The following is a 15,515-nucleotide window of genomic DNA, read 5'->3' as shown; positions in this document are numbered from 1 at the left end:
ATAACTGAGTTTATTTTCCTCTTTATCCCTCCCAATTTACATCCGCATGCATTATTCCATTTAATATTTCTCGTTCACTTGTTCCCATACATCTAAAGCAAAGCCACAGGCGAAAAATTTTTAATAAAAAATTATGCCTTCATAGTTTTTCTTAATAAATGTGTTTAACTGGATACTAAGTTGCAACCAGATGAGGTTTGCAGAATTTACTGTGTTTGCCTTTAACAAATCTCCAAAAGTGAAGCATCCAGTGACACAGCTTAAGTAAATGACTCGAAGTGTTACTATAATGGAAATCTTTTGACTCTGACCTCTTCGCTGACCCGTGTGTTTATGTAAAGGCTCTCAATGCAGCACTAAATCTGGTCTGTTGAGAAGTTTATGTTCGAATTTTTATTCTTGTTTATTTTCCATTCTGTAAAAATATTTGTTGAACTGATCTGATTCATAAGGAGCCCAAACACAGACTCCACAGATGTAAAGAATCATCGACTGCAATAAAGAGGTGCACAGACTGGGCAAAAAGAAGGCAGTTTGGATCTGACCACCAAGGCTCATATAGGCCCTTCCAGTGGGGCAAGAGCTTGGCAAATGATCCTCAAAACGTCTAATATTCCTGGTTGGGAGGGGGTGTGTGAAAGACAAGCCAAAGTGTTCCATGTGAAATAATCCTGCTGCATATATTATAAACGTCTGTCTTTAAACAAAACTAAATTTCACAGTAAATCAAACTTGCCAGAGGTGGTTATTTCATATCAATACAAAACTAAAAATCTTCATTCATTGCCAAGTTTCAATTTGGTAACGAACTGAAAACAAAAATTAAACAAATCTGAAATCTGCAAATCGAGCATAGTTAGACATTGGCTGTGATGCCTCAAATAGCTAATATTCCAACCTGCTTGAGATTCACACCGTCCTTATCACAAGGGTTTTCTAACTTCTGGACAGGCAGGGTTCAAACTGGATAACTGTCTGGAACTTTACTAGATTTTGAAGGGCATTGCATTTTCCCTTCCTAAAATTAACATCAGGTGGAAGAATCTAAAAAAAAAAATCAACTTTCATATTGTATTAGTGTTTTTCTAAAAACATTGGTTTTATCTCACATACTCACCATACTCATAGGTATCGACAGAGAAACTTAACAGGGAAAAAGGGAACAGGAGAAATAATAGGTAAATTACTATTAAACGTGGAAACAACAGTTGTCAAAAATAAAGAGCACCCGAACAAATATAAGCCTTAGAAACATGCACATTAATTAACTGGAAACACAGGGAACCATTTTGTCAAACTAAGAAGTTTGAGCTGGAGCACGATAATAATCCTCACTTTTTGATTTGTCACCTTATCATGTTGTTGAGTTGGCTCAAAGTGCTTCACAGAATTTTACTGTAAAGCGAGGTGATATTTGACAGCATTGTATTGTGTTGCAGTAGGACCTGCTGGAGGCTGTTGTCAAACCCGAGTTCAGGTTTAGTGTTGGTTTGAGAGGTTGTTGAAATAAAAAACAGTGACTGTTCTCTTGTTTCCTTCGCACTATTTTAATTTTAGTGCTGGACCTGGTCGTCCTCTGGTTAGCAGCTTGTACTGTTACTGTTCAAATCAGAGAAGGCTGAAGGGCACGTTTTTTTCTTCTTTTTAAAAATAATTTGCCCTTAACTCGTATTTCAGTATTTGACCAACTCTGCAATCGGGATCCAGAAGTGCTTTGGCTTCCTTGAATTTAAACAAATAGTTGAATATGTCAATTTAAGCGTTTTGACTGTTACAAGGAGAGTGTCATCTTTAGCGAGCGGGAGCAGCTCTGGACACTGAAATCCCTGGACTACATTAAGCACTTTGACATTCAAACTGTTCCTTTAGCATCCCCATAGCAACATAGTTAGCCACTGTAGTGGGATATAAAGGGCATAATACTAGGAGAGATGAATTACATACTGGGGTTCTTTCATGAGTGTGAAACACTCTTTTGTCACTCATGAGCTATGAGGTCTTTCTCAGTAGTTAACCCGCATTTTCAACTCGGTTCAAAATGCAGCCCGACTCTGTGAATGTTAAATGAAAGGCAAGAAAACAATGTAAAAGAAAATGTGGCTATTGTATGCAAAACCAAGTCTGAGCAGGGCTTGTTTTATTATGACAGGCCATACAATTTGCTGGAGTGAGTTATTGTGCATCGCTCTGTGTGTTGTAGATCTGCCGCCGCATCAGTCTCAGAGATGTTATCCATTTAGAAAATGGGTGAGGGCAGTGGTTTGACACTGGCTGACAAATGTGACACTGCTCACTTTGAACAGTCTTTGCTTTGTTGCTTTTTTTTAAAAAAAAGGAAATGTATTTTTAATCATACTTTCATTGATCTTAAAGTATATATTAAAAAAAACTGACTGCGACAATTGTGCAGGTGATTCAGGCTCAGTTTGCCTGCTGCTTTTTGTTTTAAATGAGGCCGCTGAAAATAATAATGGTGACATTAAACTAATCTAATTTTTGTACAATATTTATAGCTTACTACATTCGACTTTCACCAGGGAGTCAGGGAATTTAGGATGAGCTAGATCACCTACAAAATACAGTCACTAAACATCACAATAAATCCTGTGAAGTTCATTTAGACATCCTCCCAACATGAAAGGAGCTATATCAAATGCAAGGATTTTAATTCATAGACGCAATGAGAGTTTGTCCTCCTTGAATATGTCCCAAGTGAGCCCTGGAGCATCCTCTACTGCATAGTGCAACTTGTCCTACATGATCTCCTTTGCAAGCAGTGCAAAGACCCCTTTTTATAAAAGACTTGCAAGAAAAACTCTTGAAGCCCAGAGTACTGCCATCAATTTGGAACAACTGAAAAGAGCCAGTAGCTATTCTCAATCATTAAAGTTCTCACTGGTAGTAAGTAGTTCTCATAGCCCCTATGCTGGAAGACCTGCCATCCTCTATTTCACTATAACTTGAGCTCGCCCTTCACATCATTGTTCATCCTGTCGACAGTGCACCAATTGGCACACCATAACCACAACAACCTGACACTACTTGCTGTATGAAAACTTGTTTCTTTCAATGTCTGTAACATTCCAGTTTTACGTTCCAATGGGATTCCCATTAGAATAAATATGGACGAGAAATTATTATATAACATGAAGCACAAAAATAGTGCTTCAAGTCTGTCCTAGCGTTTGTCTCCATTTGAGCCATCCAGCATAATCTCGCTCAGCCGTTAGATTCCTGCCCCTCACATCCTATAATAATATTCGTCTTTCTCACGCATCTATTCTAATTCCCTTTAAAAGGGTTCTGCTTCAATTCCCTGGGTAGCCTTAACAACAGCATTTTCCAGGCTTCGTGTGAACTGCAAAATATTTTGAGGCAACAGAGATTCTCAGAGAATTTCGACAACCGTTTTGTTGCCAATGTGCAGTCTGCTGCTGGCAAGCTCTCAAAAACCGAGAGAACAGAGGGGAAGACAGGTAAGAGTAGTAAAGACAAATAAAAAAGGAATGAGAGACATAAATATAGAAGAAAGAAAAGAAGGAAATACAGAAGGGGAGAGAAACAGAATCTAAGAGGAAAACGTCAGGACAAAACCAATGTGTCTGAGGGAAGTTTATGCTACATTCTTCTTCACTTGGCAGTCACATCCCATGGCAGATGGGAGAGCGGCTGAAAGCCCCATGAACTAAATTTACAATCATCCACTACCGAATCTGCCATGAGGATTCCAGGCCACTCGCATATTTAAAATAGCTTTATAATAAGTACGATAAATTATACACAAATACTATCCTCATAACACTCTCAATACCCTTGTGGCAAGTTTCAGCCCCAATGCTAAGTTTGTTTCCTTGTTACAAACATTACAGAAAATTCTATAACACAAAACAGCATAGCAGCATTCTGAGTTACACTTTGAAAACAAATTCTGCGCATTGCATAGTTGAAGTACATGGTTGGAAATGTAGACATGTATTTCTATGGGCACATCACCTCCTGGGATCACAAAGCATCAGACAGCTGTTGCGTAGAGGTTCACAGCCCAGACTGTACCAATCTCCTGCAAGGAGATTGCTTGTTGTTGAATGGCTCATTCAGGGAGAGAAAGACAAAAAAACGAAATCAGGAGATTAAAGGCAGCAAAAGAAAAAAAAACAATGTAGTTGTAATGAAATTCTAAGGGCCTCCAGAGCAAAGTGGTTAATCTGATGCGATGGGTTTGGAAAAATCGTTTTCCTTACAAGATACAAAGTCATTTCAAATTATCAGTCTCACATATTTTGCTGAGTGATGCAAGACACACATTTCAAGCTCAGTTGCAAATGCTTTAGGCACTGTAACTGTATTGACAGTAGCTGACCGCAGAAGGTTTCTCCTTAACGTCCATTATACCAGGGAAATCTAATTATTTCTCTTTACTCTTCTGTCAAACTTTAGAATTTTGCTGGGTTGGCACTGACGACTGATTTCATTAATTTTGATTACCTTTGTTGGGGCTGACTACGTCTCTAGAACAGAGCTAAAAGCTGCTCTCAAATCCCCAGCTGCACATAATATCAACACTGTTTCCTAAATTAATTTGTACGCAGAGTAGCAAATAAAAAGTGCTGAACATTATTTTATTGACTAAGTACAGATGCAGAGAGAATGTTGATCAGCTTATTTGAGACTCTCCCAAGAACATTTGTACTTAGTATTGGATAACCTACACTTGCTGGATTCTGTACTTGCTGGATTCTGAAGCAACTCTGACCTTATGTGCGAAGCAAGCAATGTTCGAAATGAGAAGGATGAGTTGTCTTTTACACTTTAAGGTAGAATCGTTTCTCTGTACATTAGGGAGGGAAAACAAATAGCTGTCCTGGTTAAAATGTGGCAGTTTTTATAAACTAGAACACCACATCTACTGTAATCAGCATTTATTGCTGCATGTCCTGTGGTTACATTTATGGAAAATTGATCTCATAACTATAACAATGGGAGTAAAATCCAGCACTGCAAGGATTTTTCTCTCTCTCCCACCTCCAATAAAAAAGGAGGTGTTTATCAATGAAAATAATGCTTTTACCAGTCATTTTACATCTCGTTTCTAATTATGAAATGTTGCACCACTATTTCTTCTATGTATTGGATCTGAGGAAAATAAAAATAAACTGGAGTTCAAAGTATTATGAATGCAGTTGTCACAATATCAATTGGATTAAAGAAAATCCACGTTGTGAACAAAACAATCTGACAGTTAAATTGTACTCTAGCAATGTAATATGAAGCGTTTGCTCCCCATATATAGGTCAAAAGGTAAAAAAGCTCAATAAAATCTCCAGATTCCTCCTATGACCTCTTTCTCCTATTCTCTGGGGAGACAGTGCTGCTGAATATGCTTTTATTTTACAATACACATCTGGGTGTTTTGAGAGGTTGGAGAAACAGCATATTTAGATTGTTCAAAAATATTTTGATTTTTCAACTTTTCTAAATTCTCCATTTCAATGTATATTTCCTAGTTCATTTACACACTTTTTTCTATTATATTTTAATTGATTCCCCAAATGCCAATCCCTCCACATACCATTCAGTGGTATCATTGCTTATAGTCCCTCTAATAATAAACTACACACCTTCTCTGAAAGATACCTCTCATTGTAACATTTTTATACAGCCCTCAGGGAAAGTCAAAAGGAAAATATTGATGTATTTATCAAAAAGGGAAAGTAGCAGAGATAACAGTCTTTTTTCCCCAATCAGAACCAACCAAATATTAAATGACCCCTTAAACCACAATTCATACAACCTCATTAAACATATTTGGCAACAATAATACTCAACAGTTTAGCATAAAAACAAAACAAATTAAAATTGGAATTTGATTGAGTTGGTAAACGTCCAATAAAAGACAGACAAGATGGTACAACATCAACATCGTGGATTTATCCAGCATCTTTCATGCAGGATAATGTCTCAAAGTACCAAGATGGAGTGAAACCTCAACTGGGGTGGGAGATGGTGGTGTGGGTAGAAGTGCGTGTGTGTAAAACTGTGTGTGTGTGTGTGTGTGTGTGCACGTGTGTGTTTGGGTGGGGGGGGAGAGGGTATGACCAAAGGCACGGTTAAAAGAGGGAACCTTTTCTTCATAAAAACAAGGGGTTTGAAAACAAGAGTTTTTTTTTTGATCGGGAGGGGTTTCCAGGACGTGGTAAAGTGGCTGAAAGCTTGCTCGCAAATGGTTTGGTGGGTGGCAGGGGTGGGGGTGAGAAAGAGATGTACAGCAGGCCTGAGTTAGATCATCACAATTTCCCACTATTCCATGAGCTTCATCCTGGATCGTGATAACAAAAGGTTTCAGACTGAAGAAAACTACTACAGTATGTTCAGAAATAAAGAAATTGATCCCAGTATAATTACCATTGCTGCATTATGCACAATTGGTCACGGAATGAATGGAATTGACTGACACAGGCAATTTATCCTTTAAATAGCTTCAATCTCGGTTCAAAAATATCCACGTCAGTTAACATGCAAAATGCTTACACTCATTGATTCGTTCTAAATGAGACCACTTCTACTCACTGCTTTCTTGCTGTCCCATCATGCTATGTCTTTTACCACACGAGTATGGGACTGGACAGTTCAGATACATTTGGATAATTAACATGTAGATTACATCCTTGTGTAAACAATAGCAGTAATAGCAGAGAACGATAAAGTTACTGTCTTGGGTATACCAATAAACCTCATCAAAAAAACAACTCATTTGGGATATATCCTGGTTCGACAATACTTCAATACTACATCTTTGGTATCTCAATCTCTTGCAGTCAAGTACATCAGTAGTACAAAGCATAAATAACAAGATTTTAGAGTCATAATTTTAGCCACAACATCCTTTACAAATTCACATGTGAAATATGAGTTCGAATATCTTTCTCAATCACAGTTTCACCCTATTGTGACTGTGCAGTCTCGTCACTGCAAATCTGAGTGCTTGAGAAGTTTATAATTTCTAAAAGTTAAAATATAATGAATGATCAAAAGAAAAATGCTTCTAAGACAATCACCGCAAAGTTCTATTATGTCAAGGTTTTATATAAAGTGATGAAAATGAGGCTTTGGGCAATTGAAATGCTAGCGGCAATGGGAATGATAGACAGGCCAACGAAAGTAAATTGTCCAATATGGATCTATCAACTGTACCTCACACCCAATGTAACCAAGACCCTCCTCCACACTTTGTCTCCTCCCGCCTTGATTATTCCAATGCCCTCCACGCCTGTCTCCCCAACTCCACTATCCATAAAATCCAGCTTATCCAGAACTCCACCACTCGTATACTCACCCCCTCTAAACTCCATACCCCAATCACACCTGTCCTCGCCAGGCTTTGGTGGCTCCCTGTCACAGAACAGTTAGACTTCAAAATCCTCAAAACTAATCAACAAATCCCCTTATGCCCTGGCACCTCCCTACCTCTCCACCCTGCTAACTCCCCACTCCACCACCTGCTGCCTCCGCTCTGCTTGATCCACTCTCCTGCTTCTCCCTTGAACCCTCAACTCCATCATAGGCAGCTGTACTTTCAGCCACTTTGTCCTGAAACTTTAGAAATCTCTCTACCTCAATCCCTGCGCCTTGCCCCCTCCTTCCCCTTTTTCAGATCATGCATGAAGACCTTGCTCTTTGCAGTGCTTACAGTCATCCACTCCCTCCCTCTGGCTCAGCATCAGGCTCCACCACTGCTAAGCGCTCCGAGACTTTACCTTGCACGAAGGGTGCTATATAAATGCAAGTTGTTGTAGTTTATTGTATATATCAGAGGTCTGATTGTTAAAAGAGCAGTATCACCTAGCTAGGGGTAACAGGCTTTCTGCTGTACCACATATGTTGTACTTTTGTATTCAAAGTAATCGAGTGGGCTATGATTTCCTACAGGCTTGATAGGGGTGGATGGTTACCAATGCCAGCCTCGTGAAATCAGGCTACAACAGATGGTACTTTTTCCAGAAGAAAAAAAAATCTACAATTCAACCAAAAGCGCTGACATATATTTAATCAAATAGATAAGATGCATTCCCCACCAGAGCATGAGTGAGATAGTCGATTACTCTCTAGATAAAAATATTGATACTTACCAGCACAAATTACACAGAAAAAAACCTACAATTATCTGTAAACTTCAATGCTGGGGTAAAATTGATAGAATCAAGCCACTTAGAGAGTTGCAGTGATGAATGATGATGAGTTAAACATATTGCAAATGCTCATTATATCATGGTTGGCAATGTAGTTAATGCAAAATATCACAATGTTAAGGATATTTAGCCTTATTTGGTAGCATCCTTGCTTCCAAACAATTGTGGGAAATTTTGGACAATGCTCCTTTTGTTCCCAAAAAACTTTACGAAATCTCCTGCAATTGTCTGAATGCATTAGCTGTAGTTACGTCTTTTTCTGAACTGTGCTGAGTGGACTCCTGCTTTTCCATTCTGTTTATCTCTGGAGATTTCTTTTCTTCTGCTTGTGGAGTCAGCAGCAATACAGCTGAACTGTCAGAATGTTGCATTAGCTATTTTAATCAATTAAAGCATTTAGTACACAGCACAAGAGTTGTTACCTGATTTGAGTCTTCAGATGCTTTTATGGTTAATGGTGGAAATTTCCAGAGGTTTGCAGTCAGTACTTTTTATTTCTCAAAAAAACCTTAAAAATAGTCTGAAGATGCCAAAACAATTAATAGATTTTTTTTATAAAGCGAACTATCCCAAAATCAGAAAATTACAATTGAGTGGCTTTTATGAAAGGGATGAGAAAATATAAGTCCCATTGCATTTCATAACCTAAATGGTCAAGGCTCTTCACACTTGCAGCTTAAATGGATAGAGATTTAGCATCTGCTCTAGTTTCAACCTGTGCCCAGAAGTGCAAGATCAACATCTTTAACAGTATTTTCCAGTGGTAATTTTACAAGTTTTTTTGTAGTAGGTGGGTGGTGCGTGGATGGCCGACTGTAGGTGGAAGAATAGCAGTAAGTTTCCAGATGTGGGTTTACGTTTAAACTATTTTCCTGTTCACCTCAAGGGAATCGAGGTTTATTCAAGGAAATCAAGGTTTATTCAAGTAAAGATTCTAAGCCAAAGATAAATCTAAGATAATACAATATTCACAAGGTAAGAGTTCACACACATTCTTATGTGTATCAAGATACAAGATATTCTTGTGCGTATCACAGATAAAGTCACGAGGACTGTTTTTTGTCCATATAGAGTGTCAATATAGTTTTCCAGTCCAAAGATAGTGAATAGGTCTCACTATAAAATTCCCAAGCTCCTTCATACTCTGGAGAATTCCCATTCCCAACTGCTATTCTTGTTTACATCCTTCCTGTCCATTCACATTAGATCATCTTTTTGGGCTCTAAACCACTAACCTACTTAAACTTAAGCACTCAACTCCTAATTAGCACTTTCCTGTTCTTAATGAACCAAGCAAGTGGCTTCAGAATTACAAATGAATCACCAGCGCGCTTTGTCTATGTGGCAAGGTTTTACTTACTTTCAAATGTTGTGTTGAAAGATGGTGTTAATGACTCACTGAAACTTTACAACATCAAATTGTACAAAAGAAATCTGGCACTCAGCATAGAAGGGAGGCGTCTATAAATAAAAGGTGCACATTCTTTCATTTGCAGGCTACTAACATGACGAGATTCTAGAGGAATGCTGCACAAATAGATTATAAAAGATGCACATAGAAGCAAAGAGATGTTGGAAAAAACAAACTTAAATCAATTTTATTTGCATCAAAATGATTAAGGTCACCATTCTGTCGAGTGAGAGAAAATGATCTTACTTTTTTTTAAAAAAACAAAATACACTTTATAAATACACATCGTCAAAGTAACTACAATTTATGGCAAAAGGAGATTCTCACCCCATGTCTTTAGTGCAGAGTTAGGTGTTTCCGGTATGTTCTGTGGACAGGGTAAAAACAAAAATCCCATCTTGCAGAAAACATATTGGAAAAAAAAGCATGCCGACACTGAATGTGTGTGAAAAAGATACTGAATATGTGGAGCACAAGCAAGATACAAGCTGGAGATCTGATGAAAGTCATCTTATATTACAAATAATACATTTATATTAAAAACATGTATCGTGACCCATCTGGTTACTGACAAATCTGCTTGCTGTCGGCCTTTCTTCTAGTCCAGCTGCATAGCCGAGTGTGTCTTAGCAAGTATTCTGTCTGAAGGATAAAGAGGCATCTTGCTATAAAAATACATTGGGAGTCACTGAAAATTGAAAACGGCATCAGTGAGTGCAGAGAAGGTTTCTGCAGGAAACTAGGACTCCGAACAAAATGGAAACACAAAATAGAGTAAAGTACAGAGAATGCTTGTTTGCCAGGAATAGTTAGTTGGTGAAATAACATGTTTTTAGTTTCCTTCCCGTATTCTAAATTTAAGGGTCAAACCCTTGAAAATGCACAAATCCTAATAGGTGCTGACGATTTTCCTGTGTGGATGCCGAATGTTTGAAGGGGATTACACCACCACCCAACACAGCTAATAGTGACTCAAAAGTACTATCTTCAAAACAAGATTTGAATGTTGTTTTCTCATTCTTGTTTGTATCTTATTTTCTTTTTGAACTTCAGACTTAAAATAGTATCTTACGTTCTGGGTGATTATTTTTACAAAAAGCATTTCAACTGTTTCTACTCTTTTACAGATAGACCATACATGAAGACATCTATCATGTACTGAGAAGAGGCTATTTCTACTGACCTGAGCCATGTACTGAAAATACTTCCACACTCCAGTGAAACCAGGACTAGGTACAGTATGTACTTGAAGCCACTTCCCTATGAAGCAGCCTCAGTTGCCTGCTTTACCTCCAGTACTGCTAACTTACAAGGAAAAAAAAGAAAATAATTTCTGATCTACTCCCAATGTGATGGATCGATGCTGCAGCCTCACCTGGGCTGTAGGTAATATTGCCAAAATGTAGCAAAGAAACATGGTAATGTTTTTATAACAAGTTTGCTGCATCAGACCATGAATATTGCAAGAAACATGCTCGGTTGGTCAAGGAAAAAGTGTGTCATGCTATTTCAAAACCCACGTGAAGGGCCAATTCAGATTGCAGACTGAAACTACAGACTTACAGTGAATTTACAGCACAACACGGTTGATCTAAGGCCGGTGACTTTCAATCGGCTCTCAAGAAGACAACTAAGGAACACTTTGTAATGGCCGAAGGAATTCTGCAAACAATATATGTTCATTGTAAATTAATAATAAAACTTTCTCTGTACAAGCCGGTCTACTTTAAGGACCTTTTAAAAGCAAAGAGGAGGATGAAAAAAAATAACCGAAATGCTTTGCAGAAAGACAACCTCCTTCAGTTTTGTGAGCCATCTACAAGAAAAGGATGGATTTATCATTAACATCTTTTACACTCAGCTCAAGTATTGGGGGGAAAAAAAGTAAAATATATGCAGTAGAATGTTGGGAATTGAAACTTTTTAATGGCTAGTTGCTTGTATTCTCTACCATGCTCTCATTTAAACTATTTAGTTGAAAGCTCAAATACTGAGCAAAAAGGAACAGGAATGTTAAATAGTAAACTATGATGTTAATAGAAATTTCAGTTTGTCTTTTGTCCTTGCAAAATTGTTCCCAAAACGTTATCCCCTGCTGTTCAGATTGGATTGACAGTAAAAAATGGTGCTGATGTTAATTATTAAGTTTATAGCTTTGTAGTGAAATAAAAATACCACAAACTCACTGCATATCACCTGCAGGCATTGTTAAAATGTACACAAGCAACTTAAATACTTAATGCTGCACTGTGGTAAATGGCTTCTGTCTGCATCCGGTCAGAAAAGAAACATGTTCCAATGTAATCATCACTTTAAATGGAGAAATGAATTGTAAATAACTGGAAGTAAATTAAGATAGTGTGCTGTTGGGTAATGTAGATCATTTATATTTTTGCTTCAGTTAACTGCCTTATTAATGATTTATGGATGTGTGTACAGCTGGAGAAACAGCAAAGTTTCACTCTTTCTCACTCAAAGAGAAGTAAAATCTGGAAAAATTCCAGTCCTTGCTTCGAGGGAGGGGACAAAATTGTTGCAGGAATTTTAAATGAATATCACAGAAGAGGCTCATGTTTCAATAACATTTCACACTGCAGGACCTGGTGGGGGTTTTTTGTGATATAGTTTGCACTGCCGGATCTGCTGAAAGAACAGGGAGGTTCTATTTGTGGAGGCGATGCTCATCTTGTTGGTTTGTGACAAAGGACTTCATGCACCAGCACTGTGAACAAAAGCCATCAATGATTTCACAGAAAATATACTTCCCTATAGAATAACAACTGGTGACTTGGAGCGAGGATCTTGTACATACATCCGTCAGATGTTAGGGCAGTTTGCTTCATATGTAAATAACTATAGAGTTTCACATTTGGGCATGTAAAATATTCATTTGTTCCTAAATTTTGCCACTGAATGACCCCTTCACCCTACTAAGCTGCCCAAATGGGATTCATTCAAGGTCCCTTTCCAACAATTAAACCTTACTCAGGTAATAGAAAGCCCGAAGTTCTGTACACATGCAAAGAAGATCCTTTATTTGCAAGAGGAATTATTAACAGTAAGAGCTACTGTATTTTAAATATGTTTCTTCATGATGTTCAAACATGGGAAGTGGTGGCAGATGGTGCATGCACAAGTGGAGATTAGATCAGATATCCATCTCCATTAATAACTGTTTTATTGAACAGGACTTACTCAGCACAATGTTCGAACACTAGCTGAATGAAAAGGTCACCTTATTAAAATTTTCAGTTTCTGTAGAACATCATAACTTTGAAAGAAATGATCAGAGTCCCAGTACTACAAAGGGCTACATGAGAGCTAGCTTTGAGCCTACACATAATCTACATATTTACTCCATTGCAACATTATCAGTGAAATGGTTTAAAGTGCCATGGACATTTTTTTTGTGTGTGCGACTTGTAGCTGTTATTTGAACTGAAATTGCAACAGCTACACTGGGCTACACGGCTGTTTCGGTCTCGCTTTCTCTGCTACACCGTGTGCACAAACATGGCTGTTCTTCACAGTCTCTCGGTTGTGTGCTTCCCTCATGTGACAACATTCAGAGCTCAAGAACCTCTGTCCCCAAGAGTGAGGGCACTTATTGTGATGAGCAAGCAGATTGTAGAGCTGCTCATCACTGACACTCCCGTCTCATTCAGTCCCTGAAGCCACAAGCGTCATGAATTAACTAACATCCCAGCTTGAACATTTGCTTCTCGGTTTTGGTTGCTCAAGTGTTTCTAGTACGCATCAGAAATAAGTCTTCTGTCTTACCACAATTCCAGCTACCATTATATTTAGATTTTAAAGCTTTTCAAAGTAACTGCGAGGAGATCACACAAGTCAGGCCCAGGGATGAGAGGGGGAGAAAGAAAAAAGAAAAGAATGTGGATGGCACAGAGATGAGGGATGAGACAAAACCAGTCACGTCTCAGTATCTTGTGAGGTGTTTAACTAAACGATGTACAACAGTCCTCAACTGAGTAAAAAATTAACATTTGAATCAGGTACAGTTTATGACTGCAGTTATTTCCTTTAATGTAACAGTTATTGTATTCTGAATATTTTAACATTGGTAGCTTAATGCTTTTTTTGCTGGAAAAACAAAATTAAAAAAAAATGTTTGGATTCATTGCTGATTCGCTGTTGAACGTGGCAAAAAAAATAAAAACACTCAAGTGGGGATCATATTTAGAGAAAGGAAAAAAAGAGAATTTAAGAGTATCTGGCAACAATGATGTTTTACCAGTAAATAGTCATTGCAATCTTATACCTACTGGCCAGATGCTGGATATTCTCTGCACTTCATACTGGCTTTTTTAAAGTTGTGAAGCAACAATTTGCACACACCACCCCCACACCCCCGCCCAGTGCTAACAAATGTATTTTCTTTCTGAAAGGTAAACCAGCAGATGTTTTCATTCAATATACGCATCTAAGAGACCCTGCTGTTTTTATATAATGGTTCCCTACCTGAGCCACAGGCCAGTATTTTATGTTTATTCCCCCCACCCCACACTTTCTGCCAGCAAATTAAAAGAATTACAGAATGCTGTAAACACACTGTTTTTACTTCAAGCTTCTCTGCCAGTCCTTAAATTAGATCAAACTGAAGGTATCTTCACTCAATTTATAATGATCAAAGCTTCATGAAATAACTTTTGAGATTAAAACTTGCAAAGGAATAATTTCAGTTCATGCCAACTGTTGAGTGTTCACACATTTCTTTGTATAATACCAATCAATGGTGATCAACTGTGAAGTAGAAAATAGCCACACCTGAATCTGATTTGGCCTGATACAAATCATAAGCATTTCCATTGGAATAGTGGGTACACCACCAATTAATGGAGGTGCAATCGTCAATTGAATGCACTTAACTCCCAATGAGCTCCAAAGGCTGCTTTGAAATAACATGTTTTTTCTCGAAATGCTCACTGCATAGCATTAAAAATACAAGGTTTGGGGTAGAGACTGACATCAGGTTTTCTTTAAGGGTGATTTATTCAAGCCTGGGTAAAGAACATTGTATTTAAAAAAACATACTAGACCATACTTCTCCAATGGGACTTTCTTAAAGTTCCAATGAGAAGCAGGAAAGTTAACTTTTGGCGTGATAAGATGTATTTGATTAATCTAGTGTCTGAAAGATCTTTCTAACTTACTGTTGCAGGGTACCACATTCATCAATAGTAACAACACATTGGCTTGTTTACCTCCCAAGTAATCAAAGCGAACTCTTAACAGCATCTGAATCTGATTTAACGCTGGGGACTGAAATGTAACTAAATGATATTGAACATTTTATTCTGACAGTGTACAAACACAGCAATTTGAGCTGCCTCGGGCTATCCAGTTATTAAAAATAAACACGTTTGTTGTATTCTCACCAATAAAATGAATTGGAAATGGACCAACTAATCCAAATGGTTGCCTCCTCTCCTTTAACTCAAACTTTGCATCTGTTTTGTATGATTTTACACCCGTTCACTGCCTTATTTTCACCAGAGAAAAATACACTACCAGTACTGTGCAAAATAGCAACATTTAGCTAGTCAAACAGGACAGCTTTATTGAATATACCAACCCAAATAATTTGAAACAACATTATCTGCACTCACCCCTGTCAATGTTTTTCTTCCCCTCAATATTCTCTTTATCTAGTTTTATTTTACTATTTTCTATCTATACCAACTTTCTATCTTTTCCCCCCACTTTTGAAGTTGATTTACCTTAATCGTAGTTTGGAAGTTGGGAGCAAATCCTTTGCAGCAATACGTGCAATAGACTGACAATTGACAAGAATTGCACTTGAATGGTGACCAGATGAATCTCTTGACCAGCCCAATCCAGCAGATTATTATCACTAACAATTGATCACAGCTGTGGATGTGAATTTGGGATCAGTGAAT

The 15,515-nt window shown here is 37.9% G+C and overlaps 1 protein-coding gene across 4 annotated transcripts in view; it reads left to right on the top strand.

Moving 5' to 3' along the window:
* Window positions 1–15,024, top strand: part of dacha (dachshund a) — a 171,886-nt gene extending 156,862 nt beyond the window's left edge. For all 4 annotated transcript variants that reach the window (XM_042340623.1, XM_042340622.1, XM_042340621.1 and 1 more), the window contains one exon: window positions 10,725–15,024. In XM_042340623.1, coding sequence (XP_042196557.1) covers window positions 10,725–10,759 — 35 coding nt within the window. In that variant the 3' untranslated portion in view covers window positions 10,760–15,024. The remainder of the gene's footprint in view (window positions 1–10,724) is intronic.
* The last annotated feature ends 491 nt before the right edge of the window (window positions 15,025–15,515 follow it).

This window comes from Callorhinchus milii, unplaced genomic scaffold, assembly GCF_018977255.1.
Source record: "Callorhinchus milii isolate IMCB2004 unplaced genomic scaffold, IMCB_Cmil_1.0 Scaffold15, whole genome shotgun sequence".
NCBI classification, from domain to species: Eukaryota; Metazoa; Chordata; class Chondrichthyes; order Chimaeriformes; family Callorhinchidae; genus Callorhinchus; species Callorhinchus milii.
The sequence above is the reverse complement of the archived record's forward strand: the minus strand, read 5'-3'. Positions and strand labels throughout refer to the sequence as shown.